Source organism: Hippopotamus amphibius, chromosome 12 (assembly GCF_030028045.1).
Source record: "Hippopotamus amphibius kiboko isolate mHipAmp2 chromosome 12, mHipAmp2.hap2, whole genome shotgun sequence".
Taxonomy (NCBI): Eukaryota; Metazoa; Chordata; class Mammalia; order Artiodactyla; family Hippopotamidae; genus Hippopotamus; species Hippopotamus amphibius.
Window position 1 is genome coordinate 85003597 of NC_080197.1, and position 20539 is coordinate 85024135.

Consider the following 20539-nt stretch of genomic DNA (forward strand, 5'->3'; position numbering starts at 1 on the left):
GTCTTGTCCTGAGATCAGGCAAAGCTGGAAGGCAGGAGAAATTTTCCCTGACTAAAGGAAACCTAAAATGCAATCTTCGTATTTCATAATTTTTCTAATAAACCAGATATGATCTCAGCATTTATAAAGCCCAGCCCTTCCCAAGCTGCAGGCTCACCTTCCAGGGCTGAGCCCAGCCCATTTTCTCCATATATAAGCCGGTGCTGGGAACCTCCTCTCACAGACCTGCTCCCCTCAGCTCTACTCTCCACACCTCTGCCCTCCTCGGCCTCCTCGCCTCCAGGAACCATGTCTTACAAATCCACCGTGAAGACTCAAAGCAGCAGCCGCCGTGGCTTCAGTGCCGGCTCAGCCAGAGTCCCTGGGGTCTGCCGCTCTGGCTTCAGCAGTGTGTCTGTGTCCCGCTCCAGGGGCGGTGGCGGTCTGGCTGGAGTGTGCGGAGGAGCGGGCTTCGGCAGCCGCAGCCTCTACGGCGTGGGGGGCTCCAGGAGGATCGCCATCGGAGGGGGCAGCTGTCTCATCGGTGGCGGATACGGTGGCAGAGTTGGAGGCGGCTTTGGCTTTGGTGGTGGAGCCGGGAGTGGATTTGGTTTTGGCGGTGGAGCTGGTGGTGGCTTTGGGCTCGGTGGTGGCGCTGGCATTGCTGGCGGCTATGGGGGCTTTGGCTTCCCTGTGTGCCCCCCCGGAGGCATCCAGGAGGTCACCGTCAACCAGAGTCTCCTGACTCCCCTCAACCTGCAAATCGACCCCACCATCCAGAGGGTCAAGACCGAAGAGCGGGAGCAGATCAAGACCCTCAACAACAAGTTTGCCTCCTTCATTGACAAGGTGAGCCAGGAGCACCTGCCCCCCACCCCACGGGGATTCCAGAGTCCCCAAACGAGAGTCCCAACCAATGTCCTACCAGGAGCAGACTCGGGAGAGAGGGAGGAGGGGACTCAGGCTAGTTCTCTGCAGAGATGCAGGACAGGCTCCAGGTGGACCACAGGCAGACGGTGATGGAATCACTTACAACTACTGATCTCTTAAGAGTCCCCATTCATGCGTAGGAAGTGTTCACAACTCTTGGTAACCCTCAAGCAAAGGAAAGGAAATGAGAGCCTGCAATGAGTTAGTTTGATCTTCTGAAGGGTCTGAGACATGAAAGAGGGAATTACAGTGGAATCTGCACTTGAGCATAGTAGGGGTGAAGGGGAAGGAATGAAAATTAAAAATCCAAAGGGACATCCAGGCACAAAAATAACCCAGAAACATGCATATGTCCACAGAAATACTTAACTTGTAGCAACAGATGACGAGCATAAGGACTCATGCACCAAATGGGAAACGAGATTAAATCCAAACAGTGATGGGAATGGAATTTAATCATTAGATTCTAAACATTTGACATCCCTTTAGCTGAGATACCCTCTTCAAAAGGACTCTGTGTAACACATGAGAGGAGACTACTCTAAAGTGCATGTGCCGTTGTGCTTATCACGAGGAAGCAAAGAAATGTTGAAAGTCACTGACGGCCAGGCTCCACAATTGAGAGGAAGGGAATGACAGCTAGCTCGCTGGGGAAACTTGGCTGGTGAGACCTTGTGGTGAGAAAGAAAACAGGGGAGCACCACGGTCGGCCTGGGCCTCTGGACATGTTCTGGTGTAGCCTAACACCATGGCCACAAGCAGATCTGCTGGGGACCTGTCAACGCATATCTTTTTTCCTTCCTTTGTCGGACAAATAACCATCTTGTCTTCCTCCAGGTCCGATTCCTAGAGCAGCAGAACAAGGTCCTGGACACCAAGTGGACCCTGCTGCAGCAGCAGGGCACCAGGATTGTGAGGGAGAGCCTGGAGCCTTTGTTTGAGCAGTACATCAACAACCTCAGGAGACAGCTGGACAGCATCCTCGGGGATAGAGGCCGCCTGGATGCAGAGCTGAGGAACACGGAGGATACGGTGGAAGACTTCAAGAGGAAGTGAGTTACAGGAGAGAGAAGGGCTCAGTTTCCTGAAGACCACACTTCAGGTTTATTAGAGGATCAGGTCTAAATGACGGCATGATCCACAGCCAAACTTCTCCAGGGAAATGAAACCACAATTCTCGCATATACGCAAACCCTGAAGAACAAAAGGGTCATACAGGTGGGTTGGGAGAGTAATGATGCAAACAACTTAGGGACCACAAAGTTCATCTTTGGGACCTGCTGGCAGGGAAGTTTCATTTGGACACATCCATTGTGGGAAGTTGGGGTCCCTGGCTGCCTTTTCTGTATCATCTTCAGCACTGACCCAATCAGGTTTTATCCTTTCTAATTCCAGATACGAAGAGGAAATCAACAAGCGCACAACAGCAGAGAATGAATTTGTGAATCTGAAGAAGGTGAGATGAGTAAGATCAGGGGTTCATGTTTCTTCACCGAAGGAGAGGACTCCAAGAAAACTCTAATGAGGGAGACTAAAAGAGGAGCCGACTGGGAAGGAGGGCTCATCTGATCCCAGGTTGTTGGCTTCTTCCCCAGGATGTGGATACTGCCTACATGAATAAGGTGGAACTACAAGCCAGGGTGGACGCTCTCACAGATGAGATCAACTTCCTAAGAACCTTCTACGATGCGGTAAGATCACTGTTTTATTGACTTAATGAGATTTGCAAAGGGTAGCAAATCTTGGGCTTAGGTACCTGCGTCAATGTCACGGGAAAGGATGATCTGCCAATCTCATGTGCTGTAGGAACTGGCTCAGATGCAAACCCACATCTCAGACACGTCTGTGGTCCTCTCCATGGACAACAACCGCAGCCTGGACCTGGACAGCATCATCGATGAAGTCAAAGCCCAATATGAGGAGATCGCTCAGAGGAGCCGGGCTGAGGCCGAGTCCTGGTACCAGTCCAAGGTGAGCAGTGATGAAAGGGGGACAGCTAAGGAAGAATCCGTGTACCTCCTTCCTGAAGACCAATGAGGCTACAGACTTCACTAGGGAAATCTACATCTAGGAAGAGAGGGTCCTCGCAAAGGATGTGTACCCTGAACTAGCAGAGTAGATCTTTTCAGTATTTATGTCCAAGTCTAGACAGTCAAAAAATGCAAATGCAGGACAAAAGCTACTGTAGGTAAAGGCCCAGTGATCTTGGCTTTCGCTTCACCTGACGCTGCTTCTCAGAAACAGTACAGAACATTGCTGGTCCTGAAGAGAACCAGGCAGTCAGTGGTCTTACCAAGGATGGAGTATGATGGGCAAACAATGTCCATGAGTTTCTAACACCAATTTTCTTAAAATCTCTTGTGAAGAGACCATTAGGTTTGACGTATGAAAACCTTGATTAATGTCTTGTGAAGCCCATGGACACCACCCTCTCTCCCTCTGGTTTATAGTACGAAGAGCTGCGGGTGACAGCGGGCAGACACGGGGACGACCTGCGCATCACCAAGCAGGAGATCTCTGAGATCAACCGCGTGATCCAGAGGCTGAGATCTGAGATCGACCACGTCAAGAAGCAGGTATGGTGGGGACCAGGGAGGAGGAAAGCATCATTTCCCTCCCAGACCAGCAGGGATCATCAGCCATCATGTGGGAAATTCCTGGGCACGGAGGGGACAGCAGGGGCAGGAGGACATGCACTCCCTCCCGTAGCGAGTGCCCACAGGGTAGAGAGATGCATTCCAGCCCAAGAGCAGGAAACCCACTCAGGACGGGAGCGGTCCCGACTGCTCCGTGGTACAGAGACACAGTCTAGAGGCACTGAAATGAGATTCCATCGGAGGAACGATAGCTTCGGGAATGCAAGACACAACTGGCAAAGAAGAGGTCAGGCCAGAAAGTGGGAGGAAGATTGCTGCATATATGCTCAGGTTCAAGGTGAAGACAAGCTGAGAAAAGACACAGGACAAATGCGGGTTGTGCAAAACCGTGAAGTGGAAGGAAGGGGAGGTCTGAACAGTGTGAGATGGAATCATGTCCACTTTGAGGGTGTCTGTAGTTTTGTACACGTTCGTGCGCATCCACATGAACTTCCCCAACAAGCCCGTGGGTCCCTTTCGTCCACTGCGCCCCGGCCTGGGGTCTGCTGCAGTGTCTTCCAGCAGGCACCACCCCATCCTCATTAGGGTGGTGAACACAGAGGCGCATAGGTTTCCTCAAGGAGCTCGGGGACTGGTTAAGGTTTGCAGAATGGAAAAAGACTGGACAGAAAGAACCAAACCTCCTTTTCCCATGAAACCTGGGCCCTAGAGCTCTTCCTCACTGGGAATGTAGAACCACGGTTCGTCTCCTCTGGAGTCCAGATTGCTGGTTCACCTGCCCATCTTCCCCTCTAGTGCGCCAGCCTGCAGTCCGCCATCGCCGATGCTGAGCAGCGTGGGGAGCTGGCCCTCAAGGACGCCAGGATCAAGCTGGCTGAGCTGGAGGAGGCCCTGCAGAAGGCCAAGCAGGACATGGCCCGGCTGCTGAAGGATTACCAGGAGCTCATGAATGTCAAACTGGCCCTGGATGTGGAGATCGCCACCTACAGGAAGCTGCTGGAAGGGGAGGAGTGCAGGTGAGTAACTCCCACAAGCTCCTCAAACATCTGGGTCCACCTGCAAGATGTCCAGCCAAGGAGCACCGGGAGCCATGAGGCTCGTCCCAGAAAACCCCTTAGAAGGCACGTTCCCCATGCACTCTCCTCACACCGACGCTTCCCACGCTGGTCCAGCTGTGGCTCTGAGGTCTCATGATGGCTGTGTCTCCTCTCTCCTAGGCTGAATGGGGAAGGCGTTGGACAAGTCAACATCTGTAAGTAGCTTCACTTGCCCCCCTCCAGTGCCCATGTGCTCTTCTGACTGGACTCTGTGTGGCAGAGTGAGCTCACCATGTCTTGTCCCCTTGCCTCCACAGCCGTGGTGCAGTCCACCACCTCCAGTGGCTATGGCGGTGCCGGCGGTGTCGGTGGTGGCTTCGGCGTGGGTGGAGGCAGTGGCTACGGCGTGGGCGGAGGCAGTGGCTACGGCGTGGGCGGAGGCAGTGGCTACGGCGTGGGCGGAGGCAGTGGCTACGGCGTGGGCGGAGGCAGTGGCTACTCCTACAGCGGCGGTCTCAGCATTGGAGGTGGCTTCAGTTCGGGCAGTGGCAGAGGCATTGGCGGTGGCCTCTGCTCCTCCGGAGGCAGCGGTTCCACCATCAAATACACCACCACCTCCTCCAGCAAGAAGAGCTACAGGCACTGAAGTCCTGCCATGGGCTCGTGGTCCCACAATGTCTCAGGCTCCCTCTCCTGCTTCACTCCCCTTTTCTCCTGTTGCTTCCTCTCTCCTGCTTCCTTCTTCTCTTACTCCTTGAGTTAAAACTGAAGTTGCTGAGTGCCCTCATGTCCCCTCTGCCCACACCTGCTGCACCTGAGCTCCACTGCTCACATCGGAAGGTCACTGCCTGGGTGCTACTCCAGAGCAGGGCAATCGCCCTAGCTTTCCACTGGCCCAGGATGTCCCATTTCACAGGTGTTGGTTTCTTCCTTTGCAGTGATCATGCAAGCACCCGTGAGTAGTGCTATGGCACCAGTGACTAGTTCTGTAATCTATGGGTGTCTGTGTCCCTGTGATGCTTCCTCTCTCTTTGCTCCATTGTATTGCGAAATAAAGCAGGTTTATAATATAATGTATGGTTTCCTGTTGCCTTGCTATGTCACCAAGAGTTCATTGTGGTTTTCATTGGCAAACAGCCTTTTCAGGAATGAAGCATACTCCCCATCCCCATGTACTTCACCCTCCTCCTTTAGAGAACTTCACCAAACAGTAATTTAGCATCCGGATGCTCGGGACTCCTCTCAGAACAGTTTAGCAAGTGTAGTGGGAGGAAACTGGTCCGCCTTCATAGTAAAGTCTGGTCTTACTGCCTGGGTCTGTTCTGAGGAGCTTAGTTTCTCTGACTGGTCTCCAAGAGTCTACCTTTTCCTGCCCCCGTGGTCACCCATAATCCCCAGAGCGTCATATTACAGTCCAAGTAGATCAGGAGAACATTGACTAGAGACTAGGAGATTTGATTCTCTTTTAAAATGCCTCATGACCAAGAAACTTGCCTAAAAACATGTATGAGGAGTAACATAAATGTCCATACTTTTGAACGTAAATTATGCTTCGAGTGGTGTCTCCTGAGGAAATGGTACAAATGCAAGAAGGTGTACTTTGTAGCTACGAATCCCAACAAACTAACAACAAGAAACATTTGGAAACACTGGTCAAGTTCACGATCCACATATTCAGACACGAAACTCAGGTGCTGATTTTTTAAAGTGTGGAGTCACGACAAGAATGGAAATACCTTCTTACCCCATAATCCTTCCTCCAAAACAGAGACTCAAAGAAGTCGAGTCCTTGCTGCTCCAAAGAGACAGCCCTGCATCCTCTCTCAGGTGCGCCCTGGCTTCCTATGACTTCTATGAAACAGTCAGGATACAGTGCAAGGGTGGTCTATCAGCTTCCTCCTGAGGGCCAGTCACTGTTTCCAGTCTCTGTTTTGTCCACGCCCCTTGTCCCAGGCCTTTTTTCTCTGGAGAATTCTGCCTAGGATCAGCAGGAATGAAGTTCCTTTCTTAGGAATCAAGGAGAAACGACTGATCCTAGGAATGGGATGGAATATATGCATAAGATGATCCTGGCGTGTCTTTCAGCACCAAACACTAAAGAGAGAATCCAAAAGAACCCGAAAGAGCGCCTGATAGCCCAATTGGTACAACGTGGGCCATAAATAAATCGATAGGTAAATGAATCATGTATTGCATTACAACCCAAAGTGTGAAATAAGTATTCATGGTCCCTACTGATGTGAATAAGTGATTGACTGAATTCATTAGTCAGGGGTGATCCACCACTCTCCGCCAGAAGAATTTCACTTAGCTACAGAGGTGCTGCCTTTTCAAGGAGGCAGTGAAGAGCTAGTCCCCTCTAAGTGTGGGCTGTGCACAATGACTTCCTTCCAAAGAGTACAGTCTACAAATGAGGGGAAAGAGTAACGATACTGGCGAGAAAACAAACACTTCCTCAGCCAGGTGCTCGAGGCTAACACTGACAGTGCTAAGTCATGTTCAGAACATGTACCCTGGATGTGGTGTGATGAGAAGGGCCCATGTCATCTCTGTGGGCTTCCTCCCAAACACCGTAACTCCTGTCTCTTCATGAGACATGATACAAAACCCAAGTGTGGACATCTGCAAAACACCTGGGCAGAGGCGTTTCTTAAAACGTTCAAGGTCATTAACACAATGAAAACCTGACAAACTCTGTCAGCCAAGAAGAGTGTCAAGAGACACGATGAGTAAGTGGAAAGTGGTACCATAGGTGACACCCTAGAACAGGAAAAAGAATAGTGGGAAAAAGCTAAGGAAATCCAAATGAAGTATAGGCTAGTTAAAAATAAAATATTTACATTGCTTCCTGAACTGTGATAAATGTGTCTGATGTGAGGTATTAATCATAGGTGGAAATAGATGTGTATTTGGTACAGAACTCCTTCTACTATCTTCACAATTGTTTGTAAATCTTACCATCGTGAAATTAGAAGTTTATTATGAAAAACGCCTAGGACATAGGGCTCAAAGTAACATCTGTATTTTTCACTAAAGTAATGTTGTACACCAAAGTATAAAACAAGTAGAGAAAGAGACAGAGAGACCTTGAGAGGGCCATAGATACAGAGGAATCTTTGAAGAACTAGTGATAAAACAACAATATTGATCATCTCTAGTTGCTGTTACCTCTAGTAAACTGTTTTTCCTTTAAAGTGTATACTTTCTAAATTTTCTGATGTTGAACGTGTGTTACTTCAAAAGAGAAAGCTTGTGCCTCTCAATGTCCTCATTATGTGACATCTGAGATTAAAGGGGGTTACACTTTTGGGCACTAAGGAAGGAAAGATTCAATCTCTAGATTAAGGTCCATGAGGTTAAATCATTCAGATTGATTTCCTTTGCCCACTGAGAACTGCATAAGAAGAGACATACTGCCTTCGCAACAGCAAAGACTTCTTTTGGAGGCCAGGAAGCACTTGGCAGTACCAATGGTACTTAGAGACTGGATTTGACTCCTAAGAGGCTATCCAATTGCCTCCTCTAGTATGGAGTCCATGTACCTGGAAAATATAGGAAATTGGTCTTTTCAGTAACAACCTCCAATAGAAGCCCTTTCTCCAGTCAGAGGCTGTAGCCAAAGTTCACCTTCCCTGAATCCTCTGCGATTCAGAATGAGTCCATGTTGTGAGCCATGCAATGCGAATTCTAGCTGCACTGGCTGGAATCCCAGCACAGCCCAATGCAGGGAATCACAGGGCACGGTGGGGGCATGGGCTGCAGCACAGCCAGAGGATGGAAGCTTTCAGCAGGTGCTGAGGGCAGGCGGCTCTTCTCCGCCCTGCTCCATGCCCCAGGAGGCATCCCTACAGACTCTCTTGCTAGCTACCTCTTCATGGTGCTTGCTCTTGAGAAAAGCTGACAGTAGATCCCGGGATGGGAGGAGAAAGGGGTTGAGGAGTCCTTCTCTGACAGCAGCTGCATTCCTTTCACCATGACTTTTGCTGGGCACTCCCTTCTACTCAACACTCGCACTTACTGGACTCCAGGGGTGTTCCTTCGGCACTAGAGAGTGAGTGGCGGAGGAAAACCATCCTCTTGACGTCTTGGAGGCCGGTCCACTCACATGTGCCATTTGTCCGCAACACTCTTACTTTCCCAACCTCCTCGTGCAACTGTAGGGCCCCTTCTTTAGCCCCACTGCCATCTGTGTCTGGACTCCCTCACTTAAGAAACCCGTCTCCACCAAATTAAATAATGAAGACCTTTCTTTCCTGCTTCTGTTGGACACTGCCAGGCTAGAATTCATCTGGATCCTCATGAAAGGTTTCCTTCATCCCCCTCTTCTATCTCTCCATTCCTCTGGCCTCTTCTGACTCTTTTCATAGCCCTTGGAGAGCGTAGCCACAAAGAAACCAGAAACTTCACTGAGGAGACCTCTTGTTTATAGTAATATTGGCACCGTTTTTTTGGCACTGTCATAGGTATATTGTAGGATAAAGCAAATGAGTACTGTGTCATTCAGAGCCTGACTTTTCAAAGTGAGGAAGATAAAGACGGGTATAAAATCATCCCCTATTCTTCTGTTTCAACTGGAAACATCAGTATGAGCCTCTGATTGGTGTACTTTATTGCGTTTTTACATTTCTCCTAGCTCTGTCCCCTGAAAAGACGTCAAAGCAAGAATAACCCGGTAACCACGAGCGCCCGCAGCAGGCACACCCCAGCTCATGAGCATCGTGTCCCCGTAAAGGCTCCAGAGCTACGCACAGACATGCGGCTTCCACGTCTGTCACAAGGTAAGTGCAAGCAAACCTTGAGACATCTCGTCCCTGTCAACAAGGAAGCTTGCAAAGCCCAATGGGTCTCTGTCCAAAGGACACAGAAGCCAATCGGTGGAGCTCCCGTTGGCCTCAAATGGACAGTTTCAGCACCCAAAAGGATTAATGCCTGCAATGGACTGAAACCTATCAAATGTATTTTTTGAACTGTGAATTTGCAATTACACAAAAGCCAGAAAACAAACAAACAAATAACTTCCTTGATTACATTTGGAAATCGCTGGGGTCCCAACCCACTATTCTGAAAATTGCAAAACAAAGAGAAAGAAGCACTTATTCTGCCTCTCCTGTGTGAATTAAATACATGTTAGTTTTTCTAAAGAGGAAACAATGAGGTTACCTTCTCTGCAGATGATGCCCAGGTTATAAATGAAGAGGTGGGATGTTAAATTAATGAATTACCAATATGTAACCCCGCATGAAACAGTCGACCTGGGAATTGATCAACGAATATGAAAATAGTAGATGACAAATGGATTGGGCACTTTTAATGAAGGGAGAAGGCTGCAACTATAGATCTACCTGGATCAGTCTGAACATCGCTCAGACTGGACAGCTCGTGTTTTGTGCCTCAAGATCGGATGCACTATGGGGGGCACAGCACCAGCTGGGCCTTAATCTTGCCTGAAACAATGGAACTAAATTCAATCAACTCTAACATGAAGGAGACTGAAAAATGATCCGCATTCTGGAAATGCTACACAGTGCGGATAACTGTTGACGCACCCTCGCACAACTAGCACACAGGACAAACCGGGGTTAGAAGTCATGTGACACCCGTAGGAAACGATGAGCCAAATCCAGAATGTAGACCGTCTGGAGAGAAAAGAATTTCTCCACAGATCAATGGTCTATAAAAGGCAGCAAAGGAATCTGTTACAGAATGAAAGAACCTTTAGAGAACCAACAGTCCAAAGCAATATGGGAATCTAGTTAGGCTGCTGCTTCAAGCAAACCAGCATAAAAAGACGTCTTTGAGAGCATCAGACAAGTGTGAACAGAAATGGTATTAGGTGCCATGAAGATGTGACTGCTGCCTATGATCGAAAGAAAACTGTCCTACAGGTAGATTCAAAAGTCCTTCTTACTTAGACATGCAGGCAAATCTTCTTCTTTTTTTTTTTTTTAATGAAACAAACCATAAATATTACTGGTATAAGTAAGGGATCTTTTTACAAATAGATAAGCTCTGGTCACTTTTTTTTCCATCCCTTCCCCAGCATTTTTCTTCTTTCTTACATGAATAGTTGCTTAAGATCTTCAGACATACATCTTACTGAAGGATCTCTTTTCTTCTCTCAATCTCAAATGTATATATATATATATTTTTTTAAAGTTTAACTTTTTTTTTGGGGGGGGTACACCAGGTTCAATCATCTGTTTTTATACACATATCCCCGTATTTTCTCCCTTCCTTGACTCCCCACCCCTCGAGTCCCCGCCACCCTCCCTGCCCCAGTCCTCTAAGGCATCTTCCATCCTCGAGTAGGACTCCCTTTGTTATACCACAACTTCCCACTGACTATTTTACAGATGGTAGTATATATATGTCTGTGCTACTCTCTCGCTTCGTCTCAGCTTCCCCTTCACCCCCCGCCCCCTCCCATACCTCGAGTTCTCCAGTCCATTCTCTGTATCTGCATCCTTATTCTTGTCACTGAGTTCATCAGTACCATTTTTAGATTCTGTATATGTGAGTTAGCATACAATATTTGTCCTTCTCTTTCTGACTTACTTCACTATGTATGACAGATTGTAGTTCTATCCACCTCATGACATATAGCTCCATCTCATCCCTTTTTATAGCTGAGTAATATTCCATTGTATATATATGCAGGCAAATCTTGACAAGTGAAATGACTCAAAGTCTTAACTTCCTTGAAGATACACCATCAAAAAGGAGAAGATTTCCATATAAGAAGTAGGGGAATTAGATGAGAGAATCCTGAGAAATACGGATAATTGTTTAATCTGGGGGATTGTACATGGTGGTTTATATATTGATACTTCTCTCTTTCATTGTACCCGTTGGGCTTTCAATCATGCAAATTGTGATGAAGCAATAAAGGAGGTTGTTCCACTGAGGAAAGCACACTGACTTCTTCACTATATTCAACAGTTTCCATGCAGTGCGAGAGAAAAGGTAATATTTCTATTTCAGTTGTTGCTTACGATTTTAAATGCTATATATTTTAAATATAAATATATGAATAGACGGCTTCTGAATGTAGCCTAACGGAGGAAAGGGAGGCATTTGGCATTCTCAGATATTACCTTAAAGAAGGAGAAGCAGAAACATAAAAGTAATCTCCACCCTCAACTCCTAAAAGGAAAACATCTTAAAATCCTTCAATCAAAAAAAAAGAAAGAAGGAAAGAAAGAAAAGGAAGAAAGGAAAGCGAGAGAGAAAAGGAAAGGAAAGAAAAGAAAAGAAAAAAAGAAAAGAAAACTCTTCTCACAGAAAGAGAGAAATCAAACACAGTTGTTTGGAAAACTCAGAAGATGCCCTCAGTGCAGATCTCAGAGAATCCAGTGAAGAACACTCTCAAAAACAAACACATCAAAACTAAACAACGTGGTAACCACAGAGGATCAGAACATAAAGCTAACACTGAGGTTTTCCTACTGCCAGGCACCACTAACTCACAAAACGTGTGTGAAGGTGAAGAACACGGCCTCAGGTGCAAGTCCAAGAATCACTGGTTTGCCATAGTCACAAGTGTGTGTGGGGGCTGCAGGCCAGACCCGTTTGCCATGAAGTTTCAAGACCCAGTGAAGGCAGGGTTGAGTAAGGAATCAGAGGCAAGGCCTACTGGCAGCTTGTTGCTAGGGAAGGGAAGAAAACTAAGACTGAACTGTGAGCCACGCTGCAGCCATCGTCCTTCGCTTGGCCAAATTAAAATTAAAAGAACTATTCACACAGCCTGGGTCATAATGAGAATTCCTGTCAGCCTGGTTGTGGACTGGGCCCTCCTCCCAGAAAACTGTCTCCAAAAGGCAGGTGCAGAAATAGCTCACTTTGTGCAAAGATGAGCTCTCTTTAGGAAGGAACCATTCCAGGATACAGGAAGGATACTTTACAAAGAAACAAACAAACCAAAAAACAATGCAAACACACACCTGTACAAGGAAAAGGAGAAACAAGAGGCACTTAGAAAACACTGGACAGAAAAAAGTAACAAAAAATATTACCTAAATGGCAATGAAGTAAACACTATGGGGAAATAAGGGAACACAGCGGCAACAGAGCGAGAAATAAAAGATTAAAACATTAGCTGATAGAGCTCAGAAAAGGAACAGAGGACAACGATAAAGGCGCAATAGAATTGAAGGTCAGGCTGAAAGCAGCACAAGATATTGCTGATGCACAGCCATGGACCACAGATAAAGGTGGAGAAAACAGCCCATAGGAAATAGCGCTCATAGTGCGTTACATGAGAGTCGAGAGAAGACATAGACATGGGAGAGAAAGTATATGCATCATAAGCGTAATTGTGAAAGAGAATATATGTATGTATATATTCAATATATATACTCCCATGCATCACACATGCCCCAGGGAAAACACAGAAACACATCCAAATGATGTGACTACAGGGATACACGGGGAAGTGGCAACACTGCTTTGTCGTCCCAGACAGGACTGGGGCGTGGCCACGAGCATGTAAATTTTTCCTTAACCATGTCTTACTTATTTAATGTTTTAAATAAACAGGGAGGTGGGTAAACATCAATATTCAGAATGTAAATAGGCATTCTATGACATCTATATCTGTAAGGTTTACGGAGATAGCTTTTAAGCTTCTAGTTTGACCATCAGCTTATGGGATACACAAAGGACATGTGACCATGTTAAATACGATAATATGACTATGGAAGTTCAACACTCCTAGAATGGACAACTGCGCTGGACAAACAACCTGGTTTCTTATACAAATAAATTACAAGTGGGAGAGTGGAGGGGGCTTTAATGCCTTACATGATTTTGAAGACATATTACTTTAAAGACATATCACTCACATTCAAAATGTGTGGAACTTATTAGGATCCTCATTTGGACACCAAAACCTAATATATAAATAACACAAACAGATTTCTTTGAAGATTGAATAGTTACCTCTTGATGTTAATGCAAATACAAGTATTAAGGACATATACATGGTGTACGGTTATATATTTAAAAGAGTATCTCCCTTACAGAAAAATATTGAATTCCGTACTAAAGAAATGACATGGTCTCTGGGATTCGCTTTCAAATATTTTAGGATTGATAGGGAATTGGGTGGGAGTACAGAAGAAATAAGGCTGCCCATGAGATAATAATTTGTATAAACCCAGCGATACACTGTTCGATTACACTTTAAGTGAAATCACTTAAATAGTAACAGCTCTGTCCTTTCGCCCACTTCTTCATTATTTCATTGAGTATATACATGCACCGATACATATGCAAAAATGCTGAAAATGCCCCTCCAGCCTCTTTTTACCTTTATGGCTTAATAAGTACCCATACATTGAATGGAGGATTTTTTTATTATTTACTGATTTGGGATCGCATGGAAGGAAAGCCTATTCCAAATAAATATACATTCAACGGCTAAAACAACAACAACAGTGATTGGCATATAGAGGCCCGTTATATTGTAAATTTACATATCTACCTGTGGGAAATCTTTAAAGCAAAAATACAGTCATATTTAACTTCTGTAATCAACAAACAACACTAAGAATTATAGTTAAAGGCCAAGCAATAGATTATTTTGATCTCCGGGATCTCTGCCTGGTGGGTGAGACACCAGGGCAGAGGAGCCTCAGCACATTTCATACACGAGCATAACATGTAGAACCTTTGTGTGAATCAGTGACTAACTCCCAGCTCATTACGTTCAGACAAGTCGTCTTGTCCTGAGATCAGGCAAAGCTGGAAGGCAGGAGAAATTTTCCCTGACTAAAGGAAACCTAAAATGCAATCTTCGTATTTCATAATTTTTCTAATAAACCAGATGTGATCTCAGCATTTATAAAGCCCAGCCCTTCCCAAGCTGCAGGCTCACCTTCCAGGGCTGAGCCCAGCCCATTTTCTCCATATATAAGCCGGTGCTGGGAACGTCCTCTCACAGACCTGCTCCCCTCAGCTCTACTCTCCACACCTCTGCCCTCCTCGGCCTCTTCGCCTCCAGGAACCATGTCTTACAAATCCACCGTGAAGACTCAAAGCAGCAGCCGCCGTGGCTTCAGTGCCGGCTCAGCCAGAGTCCCTGGGGTCTGCCGCTCTGGCTTCAGCAGTGTGTCTGTGTCCCGCTCCAGGGGCGGGGGCGGTCTGGCTGGAGTGTGCGGAGGAGCAGGCTTCGGCAGCCGCAGCCTCTACGGCGTGGGGGGCTCCAGGAGGATCGCCATCGGAGGGGGCAGCTGTCTCATCGGTGGAGGATACGGTGGCAGAGTTGGAGGCGGCTTTGGCTTTGGTGGTGGAGCCGGGAGTGGATTTGGTTTTGGCGGTGGAGCTGGTGGTGGCTTTGGGCTCGGTGGTGGCGCTGGCATTGCTGGCGGCTATGGCGGCTTTGGCTTCCCTGTGTACCCCCCCGGAGGCATCCAAGAGGTCACCGTCAACCAGAGTCTCCTGACTCCCCTCAACCTGCAAATCGACCCCACCATCCAGAGGGTCAAGACCGAGGAGCGGGAGCAGATCAAGACCCTCAACAACAAGTTTGCCTCCTTCATTGACAAGGTGAGCCAGGAGCACCTGCCCCCCGCCCCACGGGGATTTCAGAGTCCCCAAACCAGAGTCCCAACCAATGTCCTGCCAGGAGGAGACTCGGGAGAGAGGGAGGAGGGGACTCAGGCTAGTTCTCTGCAGGGATGCAGGACAGGCTCCAGGTGGACCACAGGCAGAAGGTGATGGAAATCATTTACAACTACTGATCTCTTAAGAGTCCCCATTCATGCGTAGGAAGTGTTCACAACTCTTGGTAACCCTCAAGCAAAGGAAAGGAAATGAGAGCCTGCAATGAGTTAGTTTGATCTTCTGAAGGGTCTGAGACATGAAAGAGGGAATTACAGTGGAATCTGCACTTGAGCATAGTAGGGGTGAAGGGGAAGGAATGAAAATTAAAAATCCAAAGGGACGTCCAGGCACAAAAATAACCCAGAAACATGCATATGTCCACAGAAATACTTAACTCGTAGCAACAGATGACGAGCATAAGGACTCATGCACCAAATGGGAAACGAGATTAAATCCAAACAGTGATGGGAATGGAATTTAATCATTAGATTCTAAACATTTGACATCCCTTTAGCTGAGATACCCTCTTCAAAAGGACTCTGTGTAACACATGAGAGGAGACTACTCTAAAGTGCATGTGCCGTTGTGCTTATCACGAGGAAGCAAAAAAATGTTGAAAGTCACTGACGGCCAGGCTCCACAATTGAGAGGAAGGGAATGACAGCTAGCTCGCTGGGGAAACTTGGCTGGTGAGACCTTGTGGTGAGAAAGAAAACAGGGGAGCACCACGGTCAGCCTGGGCCTCTGGACATGTTCTGGTGTAGCCTGACACCATGGCCACAAGCAGATCTGCTGGGGACCTGTCAACGCATATCTTTTTTCCTTCCTTTGTCGGACAAATAACCATCTTGTCTTCCTCCAGGTCCGATTCCTAGAGCAGCAGAACAAGGTCCTGGACACCAAGTGGACCCTGCTGCAGCAGCAGGGCACCAGGATTGTGAGGGAGAGCCTGGAGCCTTTATTTGAGCAGTACATCAACAACCTCAGGAGACAGCTGGACAGCATCCTCGGGGATAGAGGCCGCCTGGATGCAGAGCTGAGGAACACGGAGGATACGGTGGAAGACTTCAAGAGGAAGTGAGTTACAGGAGAGAGAAGGGCTCAGTTTCCTGAAGACCACACTTCAGGTTTATTAGAGGATCAGGTCCAAATGACGGCATGATCCACAGCCAAACTTCTCCAGGGAAATGAAACCACAATTCTTGCATAAACGCAAACCCTGAAGAACAAAAGGGCCATACAGGTGGGTTGGGAGAGTAATGATGCAAACAACTTAGGGACCACAAAGTTCATCTTTGGGGCTTGCTGGCAGGGAAGTTCCATTTGGACACATCCATTGTGGGAAGTTGGGGTCCCTGGCTGCCTTTTCTGTATCATCTTCAGCACTGACCCAATCAGGTTTTATCCTTTCTAATTCCAGATACGAAGAGGAAATCAACAAGCGCACAACAGCAGAGAATGAATTTGTGAATCTGAAGAAGGTGAGATGAGTAAGATCAGGGGTTCATGTTTCTTCACCGAAGGAGAGGACTCCAAGAAAACTCTAATGAGGGAGACTAAAAGAGGAGCCGACTGGGAAGGAGGGCTCATCTGATCCCAGGTTGTTGGCTTCTTCCCCAGGATGTGGATGCTGCCTACATGAATAAGGTGGAACTACAAGCCAGGGTGGACGCTCTCACAGATGAGATCAACTTCCTAAGAACCTTCTACGATGCGGTAAGATCACTGTTTTATTGACTTAATGAGATTTGCAAAGGGTAGCAAATCTTGGGCTTAGGTACCTGCGTCAATGTCACGGGAAAGGATGATCTGCCAATCTCATGTGCTGTAGGAACTGGCTCAGATGCAAACCCACATCTCAGACACGTCTGTGGTCCTCTCCATGGACAACAACCGCAGCCTGGACCTGGACAGCATCATCAATGAAGTCAAAGCCCAATATGAGGAGATCGCTCAGAGGAGCCGGGCTGAGGCCGAGTCCTGGTACCAGTCCAAGGTGAGCAGTGATGAAAGGGGGACAGCTAAGGAAGAATCCGTGTACCTCCTTCCTGAAGACCAACGAGGCTACAGACTTCACTAGGGAAATCTACATCTAGGAAGAGAGGGTCCTCGCAAAGGATGTGTACCCTGAACTAACAGAGTAGATCTTTTCAGTATTTATGTCCAAGTCTAGACAGTCAAAAAATGCAAATGCAGGACAAAAGCTACTGTAGGTAAAGGCCCAGTGATCTTGGCTTTCGCTTCACCTGACGCTGCTTCTCAGAAACAGTACAGAACATTGCTGGTCCTGAAGAGAACCAGGCAGTCAGTGGTCTTACCAAGGATGGAGTATGATGGGCAAACAATGTCCATGAGTTTCTAACACCAATTTTCTTAAAATCTCTTGTGAAGAGACCATTAGGTTTGACGTATGAAAACCTTGATTAGTGTCTTGTGAAGCCCATGGACACCACCCTCTCTCCCTCTGGTTTATAGTACGAAGAGCTGCGGGTGACAGCGGGCAGACACGGGGACGACCTGCGCATCACCAAGCAGGAGATCTCTGAGATCAACCGCGTGATCCAGAGGCTGAGATCTGAGATCGACCACGTCAAGAAGCAGGTATGGTGGGGACCAGGGAGGAGGAAAGCATCATTTCCCTCCCAGACCAGCAGGGATCATCAGCCATCATGTGGGAAATTCCTGGGCACGGAGGGGACAGCAGGGGCAGGAGGACATGCACTCCCTCCCGTAGCGAGTGCCCACAGGGTAGAGAGATGCATTCCAGCCCAAGAGCAGGAAACCCACTCAGGACGGGAGCGGTCCCGACTGCTCAGTGGTACAGAGACACAGTCTAGAGGCACTGAAATGAGATTCCATCGGAGGAACGATAGCTTCGGGAATGCAAGACACAACTGGCAAAGAAAAGGTCAGGCCAGAAAGTGGGAGGAAGATTGCTGCATATATGGTCAGGTTCAAGGTGAAGACAAGCTGAGAAAAGACACAGGACAAATGCGGGTTGTGCAAAACCGTGAAGTGGAAGGAAGGGGAGGTCTGAACAGTGTGAGATGGAATCATGTCCACTTTGAGGGTGTCTGTAGTTTTGTACAAGTTCGTGCGCATCCACATGAACTTCCCCAACAAGCCCGTGGGTCCCTTTCGTCCACTGCGCCCTGGTCTGGGGTCTGCTGCAGTGTCTTCCAGCAGGCACCACCCCATCCTCATTAGGGTGGTGAACACAGAGGCGCATAGGTTTCCTCAAGGAGCTCGGGGACTGGTTAAGGTTTGCAGAAGGGAAAAGACTGGACAGAAAGAACCAAACCTCCTTTTCCCATGAAACCTGGGCCCTAGAGCTCTTCCTCACTGGGAATGTAGAACCACGGTTCGTCTCCTCTGGGGTCCAGATTGCTGGTTCACCTGCCCATCTTCCCCTCTAGTGCGCCAGCCTGCAGTCCGCCATCGCCGATGCTGAGCAGCGTGGGGAGCTGGCCCTCAAGGACGCCAGGATCAAGCTGGCTGAGCTGGAGGAGGCCCTGCAGAAGGCCAAGCAGGACATGGCCCGGCTGCTGAAGGATTACCAGGAGCTCATGAATGTCAAACTGGCCCTGGATGTGGAGATCGCCACCTACAGGAAGCTGCTGGAAGGGGAGGAGTGCAGGTGAGTAACTCCCACAAGCTCCTCAAACATCTGGGTCCACCTGCAAGATGTCCAGCCAAGGAGCACCGGGAGCCATGAGGCTCGTCCCAGAAAACCCCTTAGAAGGCACGTTCCCCATGCACTCTCCTCACACCGACGCTTCCCACGCTGGTCCAGCTGTGGCTCTGAGGTCTCATGATGGCTGTGTCTCCTCTCTCCTAGGCTGAATGGGGAAGGCGTTGGACAAGTCAACATCTGTAAGTAGCTTCACTTGCCCCCCTCCAGTGCCCATGTGCTCTTCTGACTGGACTCTGTGTGGCAGAGTGAGCTCACCATGTCTTGTCCCCTTGCCTCCACAGCCGTGGTGCAGTCCACCACCTCCAGTGGCTATGGCGGTGCCGGCGGTGTCGGTGGTGGCTTCGGCGTGGGTGGAGGCAGTGGCTACGGCGTGGGCGGAGGCAGTGGCTACGGCGTGGGCGGAGGCAGTGGCTACGGCGTGGGCGGAGGCAGTGGCTACTCCTACAGCGGCGGTCTCAGCATTGGAGGTGGCTTCAGTTCGGGCAGTGGCAGAGGCATTGGCGGTGGCCTCTGCTCCTCCGGAGGCAGCGGTTCCACCATCAAATACACCACCACCTCCTCCAGCAAGAAGAGCTACAGGCACTGAAGTCCTGCCTTGGGCTCGTGGTCCCACAATGTCTCAGGCTCCCTCTCCTGCTTCACTCCCCTTTTCTCCTGTTGCTTCCTCTCTCCTGCTTCCTTCTTCTCTTACTCCTTGAGTTAAAACTGAAGTTGCTGAGTGCCCTCATGTCCCCTCTGCCCACACCTGCTGCACCTGAGCTCCACTGCTCACATCGGAAGGTCACTGCCTGGGTGCTACTCCAGAGCAGGGCAATCGCCCTAGCTTTCCACTGGCCCAGGATGTCCCATTTCACAGGTGTTGGTTTCTTCCTTTGCAGTGATCATGCAAGCACCCGTGAGTAGTGCTATGGCACCAGTGACTAGTTCTGTAATCTATGGGTGTCTGTATCCCTGTGATGCTTCCTCTCTCTTTGCTCCATTGTATTGCGAAATAAAGCAGGTTTATAATATAATGTATGGTTTCCTGTTGCCTTGCTATGTCACCAAGAGTTCATTGTGGTTTTCATTGGCAAACAGCCTTTTCAGGAATGAAGCATACTCCCCATCCCCATGTACTTCACCCTCCTCCTTTAGAGAACTTCACCAAACAGTAATTTAGCATCCGGATGCTCGGGACTCCTCTCAGAACAGTTTAGCAAGTGTAGTGGGAGGAAACTGGTCCGCCTTCATAGTAAAGTCTGGTCTTACTGCCTGGGTCTGTTCTGAGGAGCTTAGTTTCTCTGACTGGTCTCCAAGAGTCTACCTTTTCCTGCCCCCGTGGTCACCCATAATCCCCAGAGCGTCATATTACAGTCCAAGTAGATCAGGAGAACATTGACTAGAGACTAGGAGATTTGATTCTCTTTTAAAATGCCTCATGACCAAGAAACTTGCCTAAAAACATGTATGAGGAGTAACATAAATGTCCATACTTTTGAACGTAAATTATGCTTCGAGTGGTGTCTCCTGAGGAAATGGTACAAATGCAAGAAGGTGTACTTTGTAGCTACGAATCCCAACAAACTAACAACAAGAAACATTTGGAAACACTGGTCAAGTTCACGATCCACATATTCAGACACGAAACTCAGGTGCTGATTTTTTAAAGTGTGGAGTCACGACAAGAATGGAAATACCTTCTTACCCCATAATCCTTCCTC

The 20539-nt window shown here is 48.2% G+C and overlaps 2 protein-coding genes across 3 annotated transcripts; both read left to right on the forward strand.

Annotated features, from left to right (window-relative positions):
* Nucleotides 1-215: 215 nt before the first annotated feature.
* Nucleotides 216-5616, forward strand: LOC130832803 (keratin, type II cytoskeletal 6B-like). The gene is made up of 9 exons (XM_057701639.1): nucleotides 216-828; nucleotides 1747-1961; nucleotides 2305-2365; nucleotides 2505-2600; nucleotides 2716-2880; nucleotides 3360-3485; nucleotides 4302-4522; nucleotides 4724-4758; nucleotides 4861-5616. The coding sequence occupies exons 1-9, from the start codon at nucleotides 289-291 to the stop codon at nucleotides 5187-5189; spliced, it is 1788 nt and encodes a 595-aa protein (XP_057557622.1). The 5' UTR covers nucleotides 216-288; the 3' UTR covers nucleotides 5190-5616.
* An 8852-nt stretch (nucleotides 5617-14468) lies between these two features.
* LOC130832752 (keratin, type II cytoskeletal 6C-like) lies at nucleotides 14469-19852 on the forward strand. Of its 2 annotated transcripts, XM_057701511.1 has the most exons (10): nucleotides 14469-15088; nucleotides 16008-16222; nucleotides 16566-16626; nucleotides 16766-16861; nucleotides 16977-17141; nucleotides 17621-17746; nucleotides 18562-18782; nucleotides 18984-19018; nucleotides 19121-19195; nucleotides 19244-19852. In XM_057701511.1, the coding sequence occupies exons 1-10, from the start codon at nucleotides 14549-14551 to the stop codon at nucleotides 19423-19425; spliced, it is 1716 nt and encodes a 571-aa protein (XP_057557494.1). In that variant the 5' UTR covers nucleotides 14469-14548; the 3' UTR covers nucleotides 19426-19852. The 2 variants fall into 2 exon arrangements, with proteins under 2 accessions (XP_057557494.1, XP_057557493.1); XM_057701510.1 differs by having other exon boundaries at nucleotides 19121-19852.
* Nucleotides 19853-20539: the final 687 nt, after the last annotated feature.